At 40.8% G+C, this 22,644-nt stretch overlaps 2 protein-coding genes across 5 annotated transcripts in view; one reads left to right on the top strand and one right to left on the bottom strand.

Moving 5' to 3' along the window:
* dync2li1 (dynein, cytoplasmic 2, light intermediate chain 1) overlaps positions 1-5,996 on the bottom strand; it is a 32,319-nt gene extending 26,323 nt beyond the window's left edge. For both annotated transcript variants that reach the window (XM_063055646.1, XM_063055645.1), the window contains exons 1-2: positions 5,905-5,996; positions 2,431-2,539 (exon numbers count right to left, since the gene is read on the bottom strand). In XM_063055646.1, coding sequence (XP_062911716.1) covers positions 2,431-2,539; positions 5,905-5,918 — 123 coding nt within the window. In that variant the 5' untranslated portion in view covers positions 5,919-5,996. The remainder of the gene's footprint in view (positions 1-2,430; positions 2,540-5,904) is intronic.
* Positions 5,997-10,621: 4,625 nt separating this feature from the next.
* The window catches only part of LOC134350445 (tetratricopeptide repeat protein 7A-like), a 265,556-nt gene continuing 253,533 nt past the window's right edge, over positions 10,622-22,644 (top strand). For 2 of the 3 annotated variants that reach the window (XM_063055642.1, XM_063055641.1), the window contains exons 1-3: positions 10,622-10,782; positions 16,627-16,790; positions 19,239-19,407. In XM_063055642.1, coding sequence (XP_062911712.1) covers positions 10,665-10,782; positions 16,627-16,790; positions 19,239-19,407 — 451 coding nt within the window. In that variant the 5' untranslated portion in view covers positions 10,622-10,664. The remainder of the gene's footprint in view (positions 10,783-16,626; positions 16,791-19,238; positions 19,408-22,644) is intronic. The other variant, XM_063055643.1, reaches the window with a different exon arrangement.

The raw sequence follows: 22,644 nt of genomic DNA, 5'->3' as shown, positions 1-22,644 counted from the left end.
TCCTGTACCTCCTCTTTGATGGTAGCAATAAGACCATAAGACCCTAAGATACAGGAGCAGAATTAGGCCATTTGGCCCATTGAGTCTTCTCCACCATATCACTATGGCTGATACAATTTTCCTCTCCGCCCCAATCTCCTGCCTTCTCTCCATATCCCTTCATCCCCAGACCAACCCAGAATCTATCAACTTCTGCCTTAAATATCCATAAAGGCTTGGCCTCCACAGCTGCCTGTGACAAAGAATTCCACAGATTCACCACTCTTTGGCTAAAGAAATTCCTCATCTCCATTCTAAAAGGACGCCCCTCTATTCTGAGGTTGAGACTTCTGGTCTTAGACTCTCCCAAAATAGGAAACATCCTTTGCACATCCACTCTATCAATGCCTTTCACCTTTCAATAGGTTTCAATGAGATCACCCCTCAATCTTCTGAATTCGAGTGAATACAGGCCCAGAGCCATCAGGTGCTCTTCATGTGACAAGCCATTCAATCCTGGAATCCTTTCTGTGAACCTCCTTTGAATCCTCTCCAGTTTCAGCACATCCTTTCTAAGATAAGGGGCCCAAACCTGCTCACAATATTCCAAGTGAGGCCTCACCAGTGCTTTATAAAGTTTCTACATTACACCCATGCTTTTAGTTTCTAGTCCTCCTGAAATGAATGCTAACACTGCATTCATTACACTGTGGTGCCTTCCTCACCACAGACTCAACCTGCAAATTAACCTTTAGGGAATCCTACACAAGGACTCCCAAATCCCTTTATGTCTCTGTTTTTTGTAGTTTCTCTATATTGCATTTAATGAGAAGAGGGCATGTCCTGGGTGATGTGGGTCCTTAATGATGGATGTCTCTTTTCTGAGGCATCGCCCTTTGAAACTGGGGAAGCATGATGGAGCTGGCTGAGTTTATAGCTTTCTGCAGCTATCCCCCCATTCTGGGCAGTGACCCTCCAAACCAGACAGTGATGCAACCATTTAGAATACTCTCCACAGTATATCTGTAGAAATTCTTGAGTGTCTTTGGTGACATACCAATCTCCTCAAACTCCTGATGAAATATAGTGGCTGTTGTGCCTTCTTTGTAATTGCATCAATATGTTGGGCCCAGTACAGATTTTCAGAGATGTTGGTGTTGACACCCAGGAACTTGAAACTGCTTATTCTTTCCTCCGCTCATCCTTTGATGAGGACTGGTGTGTGTTCCCTTGAACTCCCCTTCCTGAAGTCCACAATAAATTCTTTGGTCTTGCTGATGTTGAGTGCAATGTTTTTGTTGTGACTACACTCGACCAGCTGATCTATCTCGCTCCTGTGTCACCAAATGAAATTCTACTAACAATAGATGTATGGTTGGCAAATTTAGAGATGGCATATGAGCTGTGTCTAGCTAGAGTCATGGGTATAGAGAGAGTAGAGAAGTGGGCTAAGCACACATCCTTGAGGAGTGCCAGTTTTAATTGTCAGCAAGGAGGAGATGCTACTTCTGATCCACACTGTGGTTTCTAGCTGAGGAAGTCCAGATCTAGTTGCAAAGGGAGGTACAGAGACCTAGATCTTGGAGCTTTGTTGATTAGAACTGAGAGAATGAATGTGTTCAACACTGAACTGTAATCAATAAATAGCAGCCTGATGTAGGTATTGCTATTGTCTAGGTAATTCAAGGCTGAGTGGAGAGCCAGTGAGATTGCATCTGCTGTAGACCTATTGTGGCAACAGACAAATTTCAGCAGGTCCAGGTCCTTGCTTAAGATAAGTTGATTCTAACCATGACCAACCTCTTGAAACACTTCATCATAGTAGATATTAGTGCCACTGGATGATAGTTGTTGAGGCAGCTCATCCTGCACTTCTAATTTAAGTTTTTTTATTTAAAAAATACTTGAACTTCTCAAATAATCAAAAAAAATAAATGTTTGATTTGCACCATTCGTCTTTAATAAACGATGCTTGCTACTGACTTAACCTCATGCAGCAAGGCTGGTAGGACTTAAAGAACCGTGCAATCACCAAAGGCTAGGGCATTCACAGTCTGACCTTGGGGAAAACGGTGAGACAAAGGCTATGCTGACTGAATTTCAGCCCATTAACTCTGATATTTTACTCTCTCCATTGAGGCTGCCTGGTTATACATTTCTGGCAGTTTTTAAAAATTAAATTCAGACTCCTAGTATTCATAATATAATGTTATTATTTTAAGCAATCGTTCTTTATCAATCTTTCACTGTTATTTGGCATTTGCAAACACATGAGTGACTAATTTTAGGCCTTTGATTTTCTCTGTCCATTTGTGAGGAAAGTATGTGTGTGCGTGAGGGTGGGGGGGGGTGGCGAGAAGGAAGTGGTGTGCAGGGGCAAGAGGGCTGACAGTTGGGGGAAAATATGTTGCGAAAAATTCTTTAGCTTTGAAAGTGGTCCACACAACTTACCCCACTCTTATTTCCCAAGAAAAATACAGATCTTTCCCTGGCTTCCACATTATCTTCATTTTCGTTCTTTTTAGAAACTTCAGCCAAAGCTATGTCCCACAGAGTGTCACTGCAAGTGAAAAGCAATGTCCATACAAAAAGAATATTGCTAGACAAGTCAATGCAGCAAAGTATTATTTCATTTTCTCACAGCAAATGATTTTAGGACAGTTACGCCAACTTATATTGGGGGAAATACAACAAACTCTTCAGCACAAGCTTATTACCATTATTGATTTTTGTTTAGGTTTCTAAGTGCTGTAAAACTACTGCTACTCATTTGAATTTTACATTTTTCCTTTATATCTCCAGATAAAATAATTAGGCTTTTGTTAAAAAAATAGCAGATATTTAACACAATGTTTGATTCTCTTCATGCTATTGAGTCCTAGAGAGTGTGAAGTGATGCAATTAAAATGAGAACGTATAACTTTGTTCCTTCATCTACGGCAGCACAGTGCAGGAGTCTCACAACTCCAGTGATTCAAGTTCAATTCTGACCTCTAGTGCAATCTTTGTGCAATTTACTAATTCTCCTTGTAACCTCAGGCTTTTCTCCAAATGTGCCCATTTCCTCCCACATTCCACAGAGATTAACTGGCAACTGTAAAATTGTCTCTATGTTAGGGGCACACTCATTGGGTTGAACAGACTCTACATCACAGGAACACAAGAAAATAGGGAAAGGAGTAGGTCATCATCAGGTCTTCTTGCCTACCCACCATTTAATATGATCTATGATGGCCTCAATTCCTTTTCTGTGCTATTTCTTCAGCCCCCTCTATTCTTTAATCTAATAAATATTTATTCACTTCTACTTTAAATATTTCTAATGATCCAGCATCCACCAAACGCTGCAAGAAGAAATTTCAATTTACCTAATTTTTAAGTGAGCAGTAAGTAGCTTAGAGCTATGTTACCTTGTTTGAGACTCTTCTTCTAACGATAAAAACAATCCAACATCTACCTTGTCAATCCCCCTTGGGAACTAATATGTTGGAATACAATTACCACTCATTCTTCTAAACTCCAAGGAATACAGGCCCAAACCATTTGGTTGCTCATTACAGGACAACTCTCTCAATGCTGGAATTAGACTGATGAATCCTCCTTTATACTGCCTTCAATATTACTACATTTTTTTGGGTAAGGGGACCAAAACTATGCTGCAGAGTATTCCAGGTGAGGCTTCACCAATACTTGCAATAAAACCTCCCTATTTTAAAACTCTAATCCTTTTGCAATGAAAGTCAAAATGCTGTTGTCCTAGTCCTTTGGCCTAACACCCTTGCCATTTTTATGCCCCAATTTTCAATTTAATATAAATCTTTACCTTCTTGGTTAACTACAGATTCTGCCTCTTTCTCATGGAATCCCTCCTTTTCATGGAATACACTCCTGCCGAGCACTGTAGACCAGTTGTTTGAATACCTGCCATATTTCCTCTACAGATCTGTCTCTTAGTTTGTTAACCCACTTCACCTTAAACGACTTCTCCGTCATACTGTTATAACTGTACACATTTATGTATATTTAAGATTCTGGTTATAGACCATGGTGTTTATTGTCAAATTGCATTTGGTCACTCACAAATTGCACTTGGAATTCTATCATATTATAATCCCTACTACCCGTAACCACAAGATCCCTTATTAGTCCTTACATTACATAAGATCACATTTTACATAGCCTGTTCCTGGGTAGGCTCTACAATGTACTACTCTAAAAGCAATCTCTGCCATATTCGACAAATTCTTCTTCTGCAGTGCCCTTGCCAATCATAAAGAGATGTAAGAAACTAGTATTTCAAAAGGTAAAGGAACAGCTTTACTCTCATTCAGTAAGGCCATGTTTGTGGATATAACACATATTATTACACTACTCAAGGTGCAGTGACTACTCAGCTTCCCATACAGCATTCAATGATACAAGCAAAATTACCAACTAGTTCTGGTTTGCACATATTTATTGCAATATTTGAAAATGAAATACCATCAGCACTTCAAATTAATTCAATGGCTATGCAATGACTTAGCAGTAAATAGAACATAGAATTGTACAGCACAGGAACAGGCCATTCGGCCCACAATGTTGTGCCCGACCAGCTATAAAGCAAATCAAAACCACCGTAACACTAATCCCTCCTACCTCCACAATGTCCATACCCCTCCATCTTCCTTACATCCATATGCCTAGCCAAACGTCTCTTAAAAGCCTCTAAGGTATTTGCCTCTACCACCATGCCAGGCAGCACATTCCAGGCAGCCACGACTCTTGGGTAAAAAACTTACCCCTCAGATCCACCTTGAACCTACCCCCTTTCACCTTCAATGATTGTTCCCTGGTATTAGAGATATTAACTCTGGGAAGCAGATACTGCCTCTCATAATCTTGTAAACCTCCATCAGATCTCCCCTCAGCTTCTGCTGCTCCGGAAAAAACAACTCGAGTTTATCTAGCTTCTATAGCGTCTACACCAACCAGCATCCTGGTGAACCTCTTCTGCACCCTCTTCAAAGCCTCAACATCCTTCCTATAGTGGGGTGACCAGAACAGTATGCAATACTTCAGATGTGGCCTAAACAGGGTTTTAAATATTCATTTTCTTTTACTACTCATAGACTTGGGTTGAAATTTGAGAATTCAGATTTTTGTACGACATAGGTGGTCACTTACCCCACCTAATTTATGTATTTGACCCATTTAGTCTATATTATTTTTCAGAGCAATCACATTAACCCACCAATTTCCGTACCTCTCTTCCCATCAACTACCCGATTCTCCTACCATCCACCTACACTAGAGGTGATTTACAGTTACCAATTAACCCACCAAACAGAACATTTTGGGGTAGAACCCAGACGGTCACACAAAACACGCGAAAACACTGCAGGCATTTGTGGCTGGAAATCAAACCCGGGATCGTGTTTGTGCGGCTGCAGAACCCTGTGCAGTGAATACAAGCTAAATAATGAAATAGTATTTCCAAAGTTAGACAAGGGCAGAAAAGCAGGATTAAAAGATGCAAAGGCGGGTTAGCAGGGAGCATTTTCACAATCCCCCAAATGGCTAGCGCCCTAAAGATTATTTACCCTGTCAGCCAGTATCGCTACAATGCATTCCAGGGTTGCAAAGCGTATCCATCGCCCACGATATCTATGGTGCACGATCTAGTTATCGTGTTTCCGATATTACATGAAATAATATTTTAAAGGTATTTTATTGCCTGTCTAGGGGTTTGGAAACTTAAAGGGACTCGGAAAGCGCTATGTAAATGCAGATCTTGAATTAAACAGATCGGTTTGTGACTGGGAATGAACAAGAAATTGCATAGATCCGTGGTTGCCAACTGGGATGGCGTGCAGCCCGCGTGTGACTGAACCAGTCTGCTGAAGCTGCTAACCAAGCCGCTAGACAGCATCGTTATCTAATCACCTCGACCGAGGCATCCTCCTCGCTGAAATAACCGCTCACTCCAAAGCAGCCTTCATCGCCGTCTCTGTCACCATTACGTGCCTAGGCCCCCGTTGTCATAGATACTGTGAATGGTTACGTCAACGAATACGTCCCACACGTCACACTTACTCTCGTAAGGATCTCTGGGAATTGTAGTAAGATTTAGCCAATCGAATTAATCTAGTAAGTGGAGGAGCAGTGATCTTTTTTTCAAAGCAGAATTAAACATCCATACGATACAAGAAAATAAAGAAATAAAAACTGCTGAAGCTATATATCTAAAATTTAAAAAAAACAAAATGCTGAAAACACTCAGCAAGGCCATAGAAACACACAAAAAATGTCTCAGGTCAGAATCAAAATCAGAATCAGGTTTAAGATCACCAGCATATGTCGGGAAATTTGCGGTAGCAGTACAATGCAATTGAGAGAAAAATGTAAATTACAAAAATTATATATAATAGTTATATTAAATAAATATGCAAAATAGAAAAAAAAGTAGTGAAGTAGTGTTCCTGAGTTCAATGTCCACTCACAAATCGGATGGCAGAGGAGAAGCTGTTCCTGAATCGTGTAGTGTGTGCATTCAGACTTCTGCATCTCCTCCCTGATGGTTACAAGGAGGTGAAGGCATGCTCAGGGTGGTGGGGGTGCTTAATGATGGACGCCATCTTTTTGAGGCCCCACTCGTTGAAGATGTCCTGGATACTACAGAGGCTAGTGCCCATGATGTAGCCGACCAAACTTACCTCTCCCTGCAACTTACTTCAATCCTGTGCAGTAGTTTCAACACCCCCTCCCCCCATACCGGACAGTAGTGCAGACAGTCAGAATGCTCTCCACCATACCTATGTAGAAGTTGCGAGTGTTTTAGGTGACAAATCAAATGTCTCCAAACTCCAAATGAAATATAGTCACCGTCTTGCCTTACTTCTAGCTGCGTCAATATGTTAGGTCCAGGTTAGATCTTCAGAGATATTGACACCCAGGAACTTGAAATTGACCATCCTCACCATTTCTGAACCCTCTGTGAGGACTAGTGTGTGTTCCTTTGTCTTAACCTTTCTGAAGTCCACAATCAGCTCTTTCATCTTACTGACAGTGAGTGCAAGGTTGTCGCTGTGACACCACTCAACCAGCTGGTATATCTCACTCCTGTAGGCTCTCATCACCATCTGAGATTCTGCCAACAATGGTTGTAGCATCAGCAAATTGATAGATGGCATTTGAGCTCTGCCTAGCCACACAGTCATGGGAGTAGAGTAGTGGGCTAAGCACACACCTCTGAGGTGTGCCAGAGTTGATTATCAGTGAGGTGGAGATGGTCCAATCCACACAGATTGTGGTCTTCTGGTCAGGCAGACCATTCTTCAGAGTCTTCTTGGAAGGATTTTACAATTCTACCACCTTCAGTGAGATTTTGATACCAGATGAATTGTCCCCTTTCAACATTCCAAATTCGCTGGGTCTACTTTTATAACTCCATCAACCACTTTCCATCTCTTTGCATTTTTCCAAGCAGCTATAGAAGATGCAATACCTGCTCTTTTACCTCAGCAACTCACCAGGAATCCAAACTGCAGGGATTCACATGTGCCTCATCCAGTTAATTACCTCAGTGCCCTTAAGAATCTAAATGTAGATTGGGTGACTGTTTTGTGAACTACCTTAATTCTGTCCACGACAATGCCTCTCAGCTTCTTGCTATATCTGGCACTTTAATTCTCAAACACTCTTCCACTCTGTTGTATCTGTGGCTATCATGAGGTTGAGTATAAGCTTGGTGAACAGCATTTCACCTGCATGTGGTGAAACTAAAGTTCAAACAATTTGCCTTTTTCTGAAGGCATCAGAACTGGCCAGCCTTGTTAAAAGAATATCCGTTTATAATATGACTCAGTTGTCTTTCTCCACATATGTTGCCTGATCTGCCAGATAATTCCAGCATTTTTATTTGGATTTAGATTTAGAAGCAGCGCTGAACTGCATTCTAGAACTTTAACAGGTTCCTTTGTCTATTTTTTTCTCTCTCTAACTTCCCTCTTTAATCTGTTACACAGATGGCTCTGTTAACACCTTGGCCACCCTGGTATCACTTCCCTCAGCAAAACCTTCCTCTCTGAAACTTAAATCGAACATATTTTCTTACTTTCCTTGATCCAAAGACGGGTCTTTGGCCTGAAATATTAAACTTTGCTTTCTTTTGACAGTTGCTTCCTTGAGTTGCTGAATCTCTCCCGCATTTTTTGCCTTGCCAGCAACTGTACATTTTGATTGCCTGACACCAAACTAGCTTATCCTGGAAACATCACATAATCTTCCTCCTACAGAAACCTCATCCAGTCAAAATCCATTATTTTAATTATCAATAATTTTAAACTAATAAAACAATAGGTTAAAAAAATCATGTAAATTAATTTCTAATCCCTAGAATCTACAGGGGAGTTGCCAACAGCCAAGATGTTGAAGGATCTCAGCAGGTTAAGCAGCAGCTGTGGAGGGAAATGGACAAGTATGTTTCACATGGAGATTCCTTATCAGTCTAGCTGAAGGGTTTTGATCCAAAATGTTGACCGTCCATTTCCCTCCATGGATGCTGTCTGACCTGCTGAATACTGCCAGCATCTGGATTGCTGCTCCAGTTTCTTACACACGCAGTCATCTGACTCCCGAAAGTTGCCGCCTCTGATACAGGGTGACTGGGGATAGACAGGAAGTTAGCAGACTTACAAATTCCAAAGATCCACACATTTCAAAGATGACCTTTAAAATCACATTAAGATAAGCTGGTTGTATATGTTAATAATGTGAAAATTTTAAACACAATTTTACCACCAATAAGTTAAAAAGCAGCAATACCTTAGGCCCAGAGGCAACTGCAAACACCCACCATGTAATACCCAAGATGCCAAATTTCCTGGATTTTCCTCAAATCTCCAATATTTAATGATCAGTAACTGGAGTGGGGGATTGAATTCAAGAGCTGTGAGGTAATGCCGCAGCTCTACAAACCTCCAGCTTTTCCACACTTCAAGTGTTGTGTTTAGTCCTGGTCCCCTCATTCTAGAAAGTTTGTGGAAGCCTTAGGAAGCCTTGTGGAAGTGCAGGGTATATTTACCAGGATGCTGCCTGAATTAGAGAGCGTATCTTGTGAGGCTATGTTGAGTGAGCTAGGGCTTTTCTCTTTGGAGTGAAGGGGGATGAGAGGTGACTTGATGGAGGTGTATAAGATGATAAGAGGCATAAACAGAGTGGTCAGCCAGAGACATTTTTCCCAGGACAGAAATGGATAATATGAGGGACTTCAAGCTGTTTGGAAGAAAGTATAGGGGGATGTCAGAGGCAGGTTTTCTATGTGAAGAAGTGTATGTTGCAAGAGGCATAAATACTAAGGACATTTAACAGACTTTTAGATAGACAAGTGAATGAAAGAAAAATGGAGGGCTATTTGTGGGGGAAGAGGTTTTAGAGTCGCTTAAAGGGTCAGTCCAATTTCGTGAGCTGAAAGACCTGTACTGTGTTGTTTTGATCTATTATTCTGATGGATTTAACAGTAAGCAGCATAGAAGTAACAGCAAGGAAATATTATTAATTAGAAAAAGAGCAGGGATGGGAAAATGGGATGTTTAACTGAATGTACTACAAAAAATTAGTAGTCGTGTGTGAAAACCTTTCCACTCCTCTCTACACACGTGCAAACAAGCAATTAAATATCATCATTTTTAAGAGACATTTTAAACAGATATCTATTATTTGGATAAGTGGATAAACAGACATAAAGATTGTGCAAAATGATTATTGTTGGGGGTACTGATAGGGAGTTGTTCCCTGTAGGAGTTAAGCAAGGTGCAATAATCGCAAAGGATATAGAGCTGATGGTGATTACAAAGGTATGGTGGGATGAGGCAATGTGAGCTTTGAAAACAAGAATTTTCAATTCAATATCTTGCTTAATTGTAGGTTTCAAAGCACAGGTTGATGGGTGAATGGAATTGGATGTGAGCTAGGACACAGGCATTAGAACTTTGAATAACCTCAAGAGCACAGAGCTTTAAGATGGGGAGATCAGCCAGGATTGCTTTAGAAAAATCTGAATCTAGAGGTAACAAAGGCACTGAGGAGAGTTTCTGCTAAACAGAAATTGAAGCTGCAAACGGAGTCTAGTGATTTTACAGAAGTGAAAATGAGTTAATTTTAGTAATTGCACAAATGTATACACACACACATACAGACACACACAAATATATATATATTATAATATATAAAATTAGTAACAAAGATCACATAATGGTCAATATACATTTTATACTATTAGCATTTGTACTTTGATATACTTAAGTATTTAATCCATGTATTGTAAAATGAGTTATTAATTTATAGTAGCTTTGCAGGAGCTTTAAGAAAAAAAACTGTTTGTGTTTTTAATTAGCATTTTCCAATTGAAACATCTGGTAACCATGAAACTTTGTGACAAGATTATGTTTAGCTATATTTTCGTGTGTGTGTGTGTGTGTGTGTGTGTGTGTGTGTGTGTGTGTGTGTGTGTGTGTGTGTGTGTGTGTGTGTGTGTGTGTGTGTGTGTGTGTGTGTGTGAGAGAGAGAGAGAGAGAGAGGGAGGGAGGGGGAGGGAAACAATTAAAACTACAACTCCCAGCGTGCTCGGCGGGAACATAGAGACGCAGGTTTCTGATTTACATGTTTGGCTGCAGTTCCTTTTTTGGTGGTTCAGTCAGATTGCAATGGCTTCCAGAATATCTTTTTCACAGTACAAATTGGAGGCGGAAATAGAAAAATGTAGGGGAGAATGTCAGTGGGACAAAATTCAAAATCTTGTGAAGCAACTTTCTCCAGAGAATGGTCAGTCATACTTAACTTTCTTTCCCTATTTCTAACTAACATGCGTTTTCTTTCTGGAGCAGTATGTTGACCTTTAGGTCTTTTAAATGTTATTAATTTAAGTAATTAATAACATTTCAAGAATGAGAAGTAGGGAAAAGATAATGTATGGGGATACAGGTCTGAAGATTTGCACAAATTACTGTGTTGCCTGTTGATCTGAAGAAACTTGAAGGTGTACTAATCGCATAAATAATTAACTTTTGTACTTGCAGTGTTTACATTCGCAGAAGAGCCGCAATACAGTACTTCTCTTACCTCTGAATATTTTTCACAATTATTTCCTAATAGGGCTGTTGCTTACTTGTTCTACCTATGGTATGTAAATATTCCTGGCATGACCACCATTTATTGCCAAACTCCAAGTGTCCTTGAAAAGCTAATAGTGAGACTGCATGAACTGCCGCTGCCCTGATGTAGAGTAGGCAGTTCCAGGATTTAGGCTCAGCATTCATGAAGAACAATGGTACATTTCCAAGACAGGATGGTTTTTTTACTTGGAGAGGTACCTACAGGTGAAGGCCTGATGCTCTTGTCATTGAGGTGGTAGAGGCTGCAGGTTTAGTACTGAGTTGTGGTGCGTTGCCATTTCTAGATGACCTATACTGCAGCCGTGATGCAACAAGTAGTGCTGGTCAGTCTTACAGGCTGCTTTCTCCTTGATAATGTTGATGCTGCGATATTCTGCCTTTTGCCTTTTGAAACTAGGGGTTGAGATACTTGGCACAGAATACCTAATTACTTGATGTTGTATCTAATGGTAGCTGGACCAGTTTGACTTTCTGACGCTCAGAATGTTGACAATGGGAGATTTGGGAATGGTAAAGTTGTTGAATTGTTAAACATAGACAACAAAACTTGCTCCTGCTGGAAATTATAAGATGAAATTGTTATTTCTTTCTTTCATCCAACTTTTGGGCAGCTTCATTTTCTGTTTCTGATGACCTTTACACACAATCATCAGTGAACACCCCCACTCCTGACCATATGAAAGCAGAAAAGACATTGTTGAAACTGTTGATGGTGTTGGAGACAGCAGAGACTTAAAGGAGGACAAGGATGAGTTTTCACATTTCCTAACATACTTAGTTCTTTGTCAGAAATTTCTGAGGGCATTCATATCAGCCTGGAAATTTTTGGATGCAGCTTCATTATATTTTCATATTAACTTTGACTGTCTGCAGTAATGAAAGGTGCTCTTCATTTTTAATGTGTTAAGGAATTTGATCTGCTTTTGTGGTTTTAACAATATAATGGCATCATTTATTAAACTTGGAGTTTGGTAACAAAGTGTTCTTGCCAAGTCATGCTTTGTTTGCAGGCATTAATGCACAGGGAAATTTATATCTTCCTTGAGGGTACTACTGTACTATTTAGAAGGATAAATAGGTCTTAACAATGCATAATACTTGAATGCAGCATAATTCTTTTCACACTGTTTTTTAAATGTAGTAAAATTTCATGGATCTTTGTGTCCTCCCTGGAGTAGTTCCAGAGGATTGGAGGATGGCAAATGTCGTTCCCTTATTCAGGGAAGGTGACAGTGATACTCCTGAGAATTATAGACCAGTGAGTTTTATATCAGTGGTGGACAAACTAATGGAGAGGATTCTTAGGGACAATATTTAAATGCAGTTTCAGCATGTCAGCTTGGCTTTGTGAGGGGCAGGTTGTGTCGTATGAGCCTACTTGAGTTTTTCAAGGAGGTGACAAGACAACTTGATGAAGGTAGAGTGGTGGATGTGGTGTATATGGATTTTAGTGAGGAGTTTGATAAGGTTACCCATGATGGGCTCATCCAGAAATTCATGAGGCACAGGATCCATGGAAACTTCACTGTGTGGGATTCAGAATTAGCTTGCCCAGGGAGGGCGGTAGCTGGGGAAGTATTTTCTGCCTGGAAACTGGTGGATAGTGGTGTTCCACAGGGATCTGTTCTGGGATCTCTGCTGTTTGTGGTTTTTATTATTTTCTTGGATGAAGAAGTGAAGGATAGGTTAATAAGTTTGTAGATGAAAAGTAGGTGGAGTTATGGACAGTGTAGAAGGGTGTTTAGGTTACAACAGGATTTAGACAGGACCCAGAGTTGGGCGGATGAAACTTGTAGGTGCGGTATGAGTTTAATGGCAGGATCTTAGCAGTGTGGAGGAACAGAGCTGTCTTGGGGTCCATGTCCTTAGATCCCTCAAAGTGCAAGTTGATAGGGTAGTAAAGAATATCAGAATCAGGTTTATTATCACTGGCATGTGACGTGAAATGTGTTAACTTAGCAGCAGTAGTTCAATGTAATACATAATCTAGAAGAGAAAATAAATAAATAAATAAATAAACAAACAAGTAAATCAATTACAGTGTACGTATAATGAATAGTTTAAAATCATGCAAAAACAGAAATACTGTATATTTAAAAAAGTGAGGTAGTGTTCAGGGATTCAATGTCCATTTAGGAATCAGATGGCAGAGGAGAAGAAGCTGTTCCTGAATCACTGAGTGTGTGCCTTCAGACTTCTGTACCTCCTACCTGACGGTAACAGTGAGAAAAGGGCATGCCCTGGGTGCTAAGGGTCCTTAATAATGGACGCTGTCTTTCAAAGACACCACTCCCTAAAGATGTCCTGGGTACTTTGTAGGCTAGTACCCAAGATGGAGCTGACTAGATTTATAACCCTCTGCAGCTTCTTTCGGTCCTGTGCATTAGCGCCCCCCCCCCCCCCAATGCCAGAGAGTGATACAGCCTATCAGAATGCTCTCCACGGTACAACTATAGAAGTTTTTGAGTGTATTTGTTGACATGCCAAATCTCTCCAAACTCATAATAAAGTATAACTGCTGTCTTGCCTTCTTTATAACTACATTGATGTGTTGGGCCCAGGTTAGATCCTCAGAGATCTTGACACCCAGGAACTTGAAACTGCTCACTCTCTCCACTTCTGATCCCTCTGTGAGGATTGATATGTGTTCCTTCGTCTTACCCTTCCTGAAGTCCACAATCAGCTGTTTCATGTTACTGACATTGAGTGCCAGGTTGTTTCTGCGGCATCACTCCGCTGGCTTTCAGTCATCAAGGAACTGAGTTCAGGAGCTGCGAGGCGAATTCACTGCTGTATAAAACTCTAGTTGGACCACACTTTGAATACAGTGCTCAGTTATGCTTGCTTCATTATAGGGAAGATGTGAAAGCTTTAGAGGAGGGGCAGAGGAGATCTACTGAGATGCTGCCTGGATTAGAGAACATCTTTTTTAAGGAAATCTTGAGTGAGTTAGGGCTTTTCTCTTTAAAGCAAAGGAGGATGAGTGGTGACATGATAGAGGTGCATACTATTATGAGAGGCATAGATCTAGTGGACAGCCAGAACCTTTATCCGAGGGTGGCAATGGTGAAGACCAGAGGACATGCGATTAAGGTGAGTGGAAGAACGTTTAGGGGAGATATCAGAGGTGGGTATTTACACAGAGAGTGGTGGGTGCCAAGAACACCACCGAAGTTGGTGGTAGAGTCTGATTCAATAGGTACATTTGAGAGTCTTAGGTAAGCACATGGTTGTAAGAAAAATAATAGTTTATGGGTTGTATAGGAGGGAAGGGTTAGATTGATCATGGAATAGATGTGTATAATCAGCACAGCATCATGGGCCGAAGGGTTTGTACTCTGTAGCACTGTTCTATGCTCTCAATAGTCTCTTGCACTTGACTCATGTTGAACATCCTACTATTTCCATGTTAATGTTGCTTAGTTAAAATGATAATTCAAATTTGATCTGCATCAAAGTATTGAATTATTGGGAATAGACCCAACTCAAACAAAATACTGCTGTGGAGGCTACCTCAGTAAAGATATTTAAGACAAGGTTGGATAGATTTCTGCACAGTAGGGAAATTAAAGGTTATGGGGAAAAGGCAAGTAGGTGGAGATGAGTCCATGGTCAGATCAGCCATGATCTTATTGAATGGCGGAGCAAGCTTGATGGGTCAGATGGCCAACTCCTGCTCCTATTTCTTATGTTCTTATGCATTTGGGATTAGTAAATATTTAATGAAGACAAAATAGTGCAGGAATAGTTTGTGACTTGGAACTGTAGGCAGTGGTATTCCAATGTACCTGCTGTCTTTCTCTAATTTCTGTTGTAACCTCTACTAGGTTTGGAAAGAGCTGATCAATTAATTCCAGTATCTTTTGCTCATGGCACTCACTGTGATCATAGCACGGCAGTCAGGGGATTTTTTTTTGTTGTCTTGGATAATATCAAGTGGCTTGCATGTTTTGGAATTATACTCATCCAGAGAAACGGTGTGTGCCTTATAGATCATGAAAGTATTTTTGGATGTTTGTCTCTTGCTATAGGATGCCTAACTCTGGACTGCTCTAACTTTATCCCAAACTGTGGGGGTATTGTATTCTCTGATGCTTTTGGTAAATAATTTTTTTTATAATTTTAAAAAATGGTGGAGTTGTGGTTAGTTGTCAATGGATACAAATCAGTTGCAGACATGTTTTTAATCTGTGCAAGTGAGGCATTACACTTTTGGAGGTCAAGTGTAAGAGGAAAGTATACAGTAAATGGCATGACCCTCTGCAGCATTGATGTACAGAGGGAGCTTGGTGTCCACATCTCCATGAAAATGGCAACACAGGTAGATAGGGTTATATGGCATGCTAGCCTTCATTGAGTACAAGAGTCAGGACATCATGTTGCAGCTGTGTAAAACTTTAGTTAGGCCACATTTGGGGTATAGTCTGCATTTCTTATCAGTGTATTACAGGAAGGATGTGGAGGCTTTGGAGAGGGTGCAGAGTGCACAGCTTCAAGATGGTGAGAGGTTCACTTGGATTAATTAAGGTGTATTATCTATAAGGAGAGATTGGACAATCTTGTGGATTGTATTCTGTTGAGCAGCATAGAAATGTCAAATTTGAGAGAACATAGCTGTATGTCGAAAGGGAAAATTGGAATTGGTTTATTATTGTCACGTACTGGGGTACAGGTACAGTGAAAAGCATGTCTTCAAGATTCCAGATTGTTTGTCATTCTTCAGTACTCGAGTGTAACATACAGATCAAATCATTACACAAGCCCTGAGGTAGTACAAGGTAAAGTAATAAGACACAGTGGAAGGCAGCTGGAACGTGCCGCCAGGGATAGTGGTGGAAGCAGACACAGTGGCAGCAGTTAAGAGTAATTTAGACAGGCATATGAGAGGCGGAACAGAGAAATACAGATCATATGGAGAGAGATGGGAGTAGAATGATTTGGCATTGTGATTGGCGCAGATATTGTGGGATGAATAGCCTGTTCCTGCACTGTACTGTTCTATATTCCCAATCTTTGTATTGGTTTGCAAATTGCCATCACACAACAAGTTCAAACGCAAAATGGAGACAAATTTAGAAACAGTTTACTTTAACTAGTGTCTAAATTATTTTATAGCTTCACTCTCCCCTATTTTAATAGCCTTCTTCGGGTCTACATTGCTGTTTAAACTCCCCATTTCCTATGACTTTGCTCCCCTTTCCCTTCCCTTCACCCACATTTAATAAAGTTGCACTTAAAAACTGAGTAATTGTTCCTAAATTCTTTTTATCTTTGGCTGACTGCCACCTTTGAGTTTAATTGCACTTCTGTATTGACATGCAATATCTTGGGACATAATTCCATGTCAAAAACATTTATAAATATTTGTTGTAGCGAAAGAAGAAATGGATTGGAAAGTATTTCTTGGCTCTGAAATATGATTGAACTTCTTTATATACATGCTCCATTGTTCCAATGGTATTTTGTTATTTTGTTTGCACATGGCGAAATAAAGATGATTTTGGGAATCTGCTGCTTGCTGAGGTTCTCTTGGAACAGTGCCTGATGGAAAACACAGTCAAGCTGAAAGATTGCATTCCTTTAATGGAAAAGAATGAACCCAAAATGAGAGAAGCCAAAAATCACTTGAGCAGTATTTTGAAAAGAGGCAAACTACAAGTAAGTACAGAGCATGAATCCGCTGTATAAACTGCCAATTTGCTGTTTTATTTCCTACATATGAGTTGAAGTCACATCAGGGGAGATTGCTACTGCTTCAGTATATCGCAGAATGCCAAGCACTGGAAGTAATGCATTCCCATATCCAAGTGTTTGAAAATCATGTTGCTTCAGATTCTGATATGCTCGATAGTGCGGAATGTGAGCAGGATGTGCAGCCAGGTCTGTGGTTGGGGTCAGGAACATGGGTAGGTTTAAAACTTACAAACTGATATGCTGGGTTTTATTTCCTGCTTCCTGTAAACTCACCAGGTTCCCGCAAACATTTATACTGCAGTGCAATGTGTAAAACAAAAAGCCTCTTCTTTTGTAGGTACACTTGCATGCTGTTCAAGAAAACTATCACAAATACAGTGGTGCTAGAAGTTTGTAAACCCTGTTGAATTTTCTTTATTTCTGAATAAATATGACCTAAAATGTGATCAGATCTACACACAAGTCCTAAAATTAGATGAAGAGAATCCAATTAAATAAATAACACAAAAATAATTATCCTTGTTCATTTATTTATTCAGAAAAATGTATTTGTTGGAAAAAAAGTATGTGAACTTTTGCTTTCAGTAACTGGTGTGACTCCTTGTACAGCAATAACTTCAACCAAACATCTCCAGTAACTGTTGTCCTGCACATTGGCTTGGAGGAATTTTAGGAATTTTAGGCCATTCCTCCTTAGAAAACTGCTTCAGCTCTGGGATGTTGGTGGATTTCTTTGCATGAACTGCTTGCTTCAGGTCCTTCCACAACACCTCTATCGGATTAAGGTCAGGACTTTGACTCAGCCATTCCAAAACACAAATTTTCTTCTTTTTAAACTATTCTGTTATTGATTTACTTGTCTTTCAGATCGTTGCCTTTTTGCATCATCCAATTTCTATTAAGCTTCAGGTGATAGACTGCTGCTCTGACATTTTCCTGTAAAATGCCTTGATACAATTTTGAATTCATTGCTCCCTCAGTGATTGCAAGCTGTCCAGGCCCTGGGGCAGCAAAGCAGCCACAGACCATAGTGCTCCATCTACCATGCTTCACAGTTCGGATGACGTATTGGTGTTGGTGTACAGTACCCTTCCTCCTCCAAACGTAGCAGTGTGCATTTCTGCCAAAAAGTTCAACTTTTGTCTCATTTGTCCACAGAACATTGTCCCAGAAGCGTTGTAGAACATCCAGGTGGTCTTTTGCAAACTTGAGGCGTGCAGCTATGTTTTTTGGAGAGCAGCTGTTTCCACTGTGGTGTTCTTCCATGAACACCATTCTTGTTCAGTTTTTTTCTTATAGTGGACACATGAACAGAGACTTCAGCGAGTTCTAGAGATTTCTGCAGGTCTTTTGCTGTTATCCTTGGGTTCTTTTTTTTTACCTCCTTCAACATTTTACATTGTGCTCTTGGTGTGATCTTTGCAGGGAGAGTAGCAACAGTACTGAGTTTCCTCCATTTGTAGACAATTTCTCTTAACTGTGGACTGATGAACACTCAGGTTTTTAGAACCTCTTTGAAAGTTGTTTTGATTGAAGCATGGTGCACATAAACAAATCTTTCTTGAGAAGAGCATCACTGTCAGTAATCTGACTTTGTATGTCTTTTTTTTTAACAGGACAGGGAACCTCTACAACCCACACCTCCAATCTCATCTCATTGATTGGAACACCTGACTCCAAATAGCTTTTGTAGAAGGCATTACCCCAGTGGTTCACATACTTTTTCCAACAAATACATATAATATTGGATTATTTTTCTCAATAAATTAACAATAATAATGTTTTTTTTTTGTTATTTATTTAATTGGATTCTCTTTATCTAGTTTTAGGACTTGCATGAAGATCTGATCTCATTTTAGGTCATATTTATGCAGAAATAAAGAAACTTCTACCGTGTTAACAAACTTTCTAGCACCACTGTACATTCTATGAAGTCTTCCTCAAGACTGCCTCACCAACTTCATTCACCTAATCTATGTCCAAGTTGAAGTCCACCATGACACCCTTACATGCATTTTTGTGGCTTATTGCAGATCCTATTGTAATATTATTACTTGATGGCCAATAGACAACTCCCACAAGTAATTTTTTTTTCATCACTATTCCTAATCTTTACCCAGATGGACTCCTTAGATCTTACCTCATCTCACCCTGATCTTACCCTGATCTCATCCTTAATTAAGAGTGCTACCACACCTCCCTTACCTTCCTGCCTATCCTTATATATTACCTGATATCTCTGGATATTTAATTCCCAGTCATGTCCACCCTGAATCACAGTTCTGTGATGGTTACCAACTCAGACTCCTTTGTACTGATTTGTGCCACAAGTTCATGGATCTTATTTCAAATACTATGGGCGTTTTACAAAATATTCTTACAGATTTGTTTGTTGTTTTTTTTTGTTTTCAGCATAACCTGATGTCTGAAGCCATTCTTACCTTAGCAAAGTTACAGTTTGTGGAAGGGTCATATCGTGATGCGCTCAGCATGTATGCTCGAGTAGGCATCGATGATCTTTGTATTGACGATGAACCACTTTATAAGAAAAGACTTTTAGCAGAGGCCTATGTTATTAAAGGTAATGACAATTATACATTTATCTTGCTGTTGTCGTTACTTTATCAACCACTTCAGTACATTTAAAGAAAACATTGCAACTTTTTAAAGTACTAAGCAGTTTTGAGAAATCTATAAACTATGTTGACAATGTCAATCTTTTAAGTTGTTAATGGGCATTATCGTGGACAAACTTCATTGGAAAGATGTTGTTTGATTCCAGGCCATTTTTTAAATGAAGAATTTACATAATTAGTGACCGTTCTGTTTAACAACGTTGTTGCATGAACCAAGTCACCGGACAGATGTCACTGGTAGATACGAAGTGGTCTTTTTATTGGACAAAATGAAACATTTTGAGATCCTTTCGGAGGAAGAGGCCTGTTCGACCCAACATTACATGACATTTTATATGCTATATATCAGAGGACAATTCTAAATTAACAATGTATCTATGGTGCTTTCCTTTGAATTACTTATAACTTTCGCACCTCCTTCATCGTATCCACACTATAGACACACAAATGAATTTTAGATCAGCATTGTCTGGTCTTCCAATTAACTGGTTCACAGCTCTTCAGAACCCATTGTCCAGAACTGCATTTTAAATTTAATCTACAGTCCATATTCAGATCTGAAGATTGGTGGCTGAAATTAATTGATGAAGTTATTATTTTGCTATACACCTTGAGTCTAGAATATGCTCTAACAAACAACATTGTGTGCATGAATTTGTTCACTAAATTAATTTCTTAATTTTCTCCTATCAACTTCAGTGGGATGAAATTCCAAAGCTGCAATGACCTCTCAATACCTTGTTCAAGGGACAGTTTGGAAAAGGAGTGTTGTCAACTTGCAGAATTGTCTTGAGGAATATGGTTTAATACAACCCCAAAAGTACTCCAGATTGCATTTTCCAGTAGGACTAGATATTATGATGAGAATTTTGGGCACCCCCTCCTGATACCCACACTTGCTTAAGAATGTTAAGACTAAAGAAACAACTTCTACTGGTGCATTGATTGGTATTAACCTGCTCAGTGACATTTCGGTATTGAATTTGGACTTTCGCGTCTTTATATGGCAGTGCTCATCACCAATTGTCTGATTTTCTCCTTTTGGGATGACTGAGATGAAGATGAGTCAAGTCGTCACTTTTTATTGTCATTTTGACCATAACTGCTGGTACAGTACACAGTAAAAACGAGACAAAGTTTTTCAGGATCATGATGCTACATGAACAATACAAAAACTACACTGAACTACGTAAAACAGAAAACTACACTAGACTACAGACCTACCCAGGACTGCATAAAGTGCACAAAACAGTGCAGGCATTACAATAAATGATAAACAACACAATAGGCACAGTAGAGGGCAGTAGGTTGGTGTCAGTCCAGGCTTTGGGTATTGAGAAAGCTGATGGCTTGGGGGGAAAAGCTGTTACATAGTCTGGTCGTGAGAGCCCGAATGCTTCGGTGACTTTTGCCAGATGGCAGGAGGGAGAAGAGTTTGTATGAGGGGTGCGTGGGGTCCTTCATAATGCTGTTTGCTTTACTGATGCAGCGTGTAGTGTAAATGTCTGTAATGGCGGGAAGAGAGACCCCGATGATCTTCTCAGCTGACCTCACTATCTGCTGCAGGGTCTTGCAATCCAAGATGGTGCAATTTCTGAACTAGGCAGTGATACAGCTGCTCAGGATGCTCTCAATACAACCTTTGTAGAATGTGGTGAGGATGGGGGGTGGGAGATGGATTTTTCTCAGCCTTTGCAGAAAGTAGAGATGCTGCTGGGCTTTCTTTGCTATGGAGCTGGTGTTGAGGGACCATGTGAGATTCTCTGCCAGGTGAACACCAAGAAATTTGGTGCTCTTAATGATCTCTATGGAGTCGTCGTCGATGTTCAGCAGAGAGTGGTCGCGCCGTGTCCTCCTGAAGTCAACAACCATCTTTTTCACATTCAGAGACAGGTTGTTGGCTCTGCACCAGTCCGTTAGCCGCTGCACCTCCTCTCTGTGTGCTGACTCATCGTTCTTGCTGATGAGACCCACTACGGTTGTGTCATCGGCGAACTTGATGATGTGATTCGAGCTGTGTGTTGCAGCACAGTCGTGGGTCAGCGGAGTGAACAGAAGTGGACTGAGCACACAGCCCTGGGGGGCCCCCGTGCTCAGTGTGATGGTATTGGAGATGCTGCTTCCAATCCGGACTGACTGATGTCTCCCAGTCAGGAAGTCTAGGATCCAGCTGCAGAGGGAGGTGTTCAGGCCCAGTAGGCTCAGCTTTCCAGTCAGTTTCTGAGGAATGATTGTGTTGAATGCTGAACTGAAGTCTATGAACAGCATTTGAACGTACGTGTCTTTTTTTGTCCAGGTGGGTTAGGGCCAGGTGGAGGGTGATGGCAATGGCGTTGTCTGTTGAATGGTTGGGACAGTACACGAACTGCAGTGGGTCCAGTGAGGGGGGGCAGCAGGGTCTTGATGTGCCTCATGACGAGACTTTCGAAACATTTCATGATGATGGATGTGAGTGCAACGGGACGGTAGTTGTTGAGGCAGGACACTGAAGACTTCTCCAGCACGGGGACAATGGTGGCGACCTTGAAGCACGTAGGAACGACGGCACTGCTCAGGGAGATGTCGAAGATGTCAGTGAGAATCTCAACTAGCTGGTCTGCACGTCCTCTAAGCACTCTGACAGGATTATTGCCTGGCCCAGCAGCCTTCCGTGTGTTGACCCCGCACAGGGTTCTCCTCATATTGGCCATGGTAAGAAACAGCACCTGGTCATTTGGAGGAGGGGTGGTCTTCCTTGCCGCCACGTCATTTTCCGCCTCAAAACGAGCGTAGAAGTTGTTCAATGCATCTGGGAGGGAGGCATCACCAGCACAGGCAGGTGGTGTTGTCTTGTAGTTGGTGATGTCCTGAATGCCCTTCCACATGCGCCGCGTGTCGCCGCTGTCCTGCAAGTGGCTGTGGATTCGCTGGGCGTGTGCATGTTTTGCCTCTCTGATGGCCCGGGACAGCTTGGCCCTCGCTGTTGTTAGGGCTGCCTTGTCGCCTGCTCTGAAGGCAGAGTCACGGGTCCTCAGCAGTGCACGTACCTCTGAGGTCATCCATGGCTTCTGGTTAGCGTGTGTAGTGATGGTCTTGGCCATCACTATAGGATTGAGGCATTGGGCAGCTAGCAACAATGGATACAATGATATCAATCAACTCATGGGGTAGATCCTTAGGCTAAGTGTTTATTATTTAGAATT

The sequence above is a fragment of the Mobula hypostoma genome, chromosome 8 (assembly GCF_963921235.1).
Source record: "Mobula hypostoma chromosome 8, sMobHyp1.1, whole genome shotgun sequence".
Classification (NCBI taxonomy): domain Eukaryota; kingdom Metazoa; phylum Chordata; class Chondrichthyes; order Myliobatiformes; family Myliobatidae; genus Mobula; species Mobula hypostoma.
Note: the sequence above shows the minus strand (reverse complement) of the source record. Positions and strands in the feature narration are given on the sequence as shown.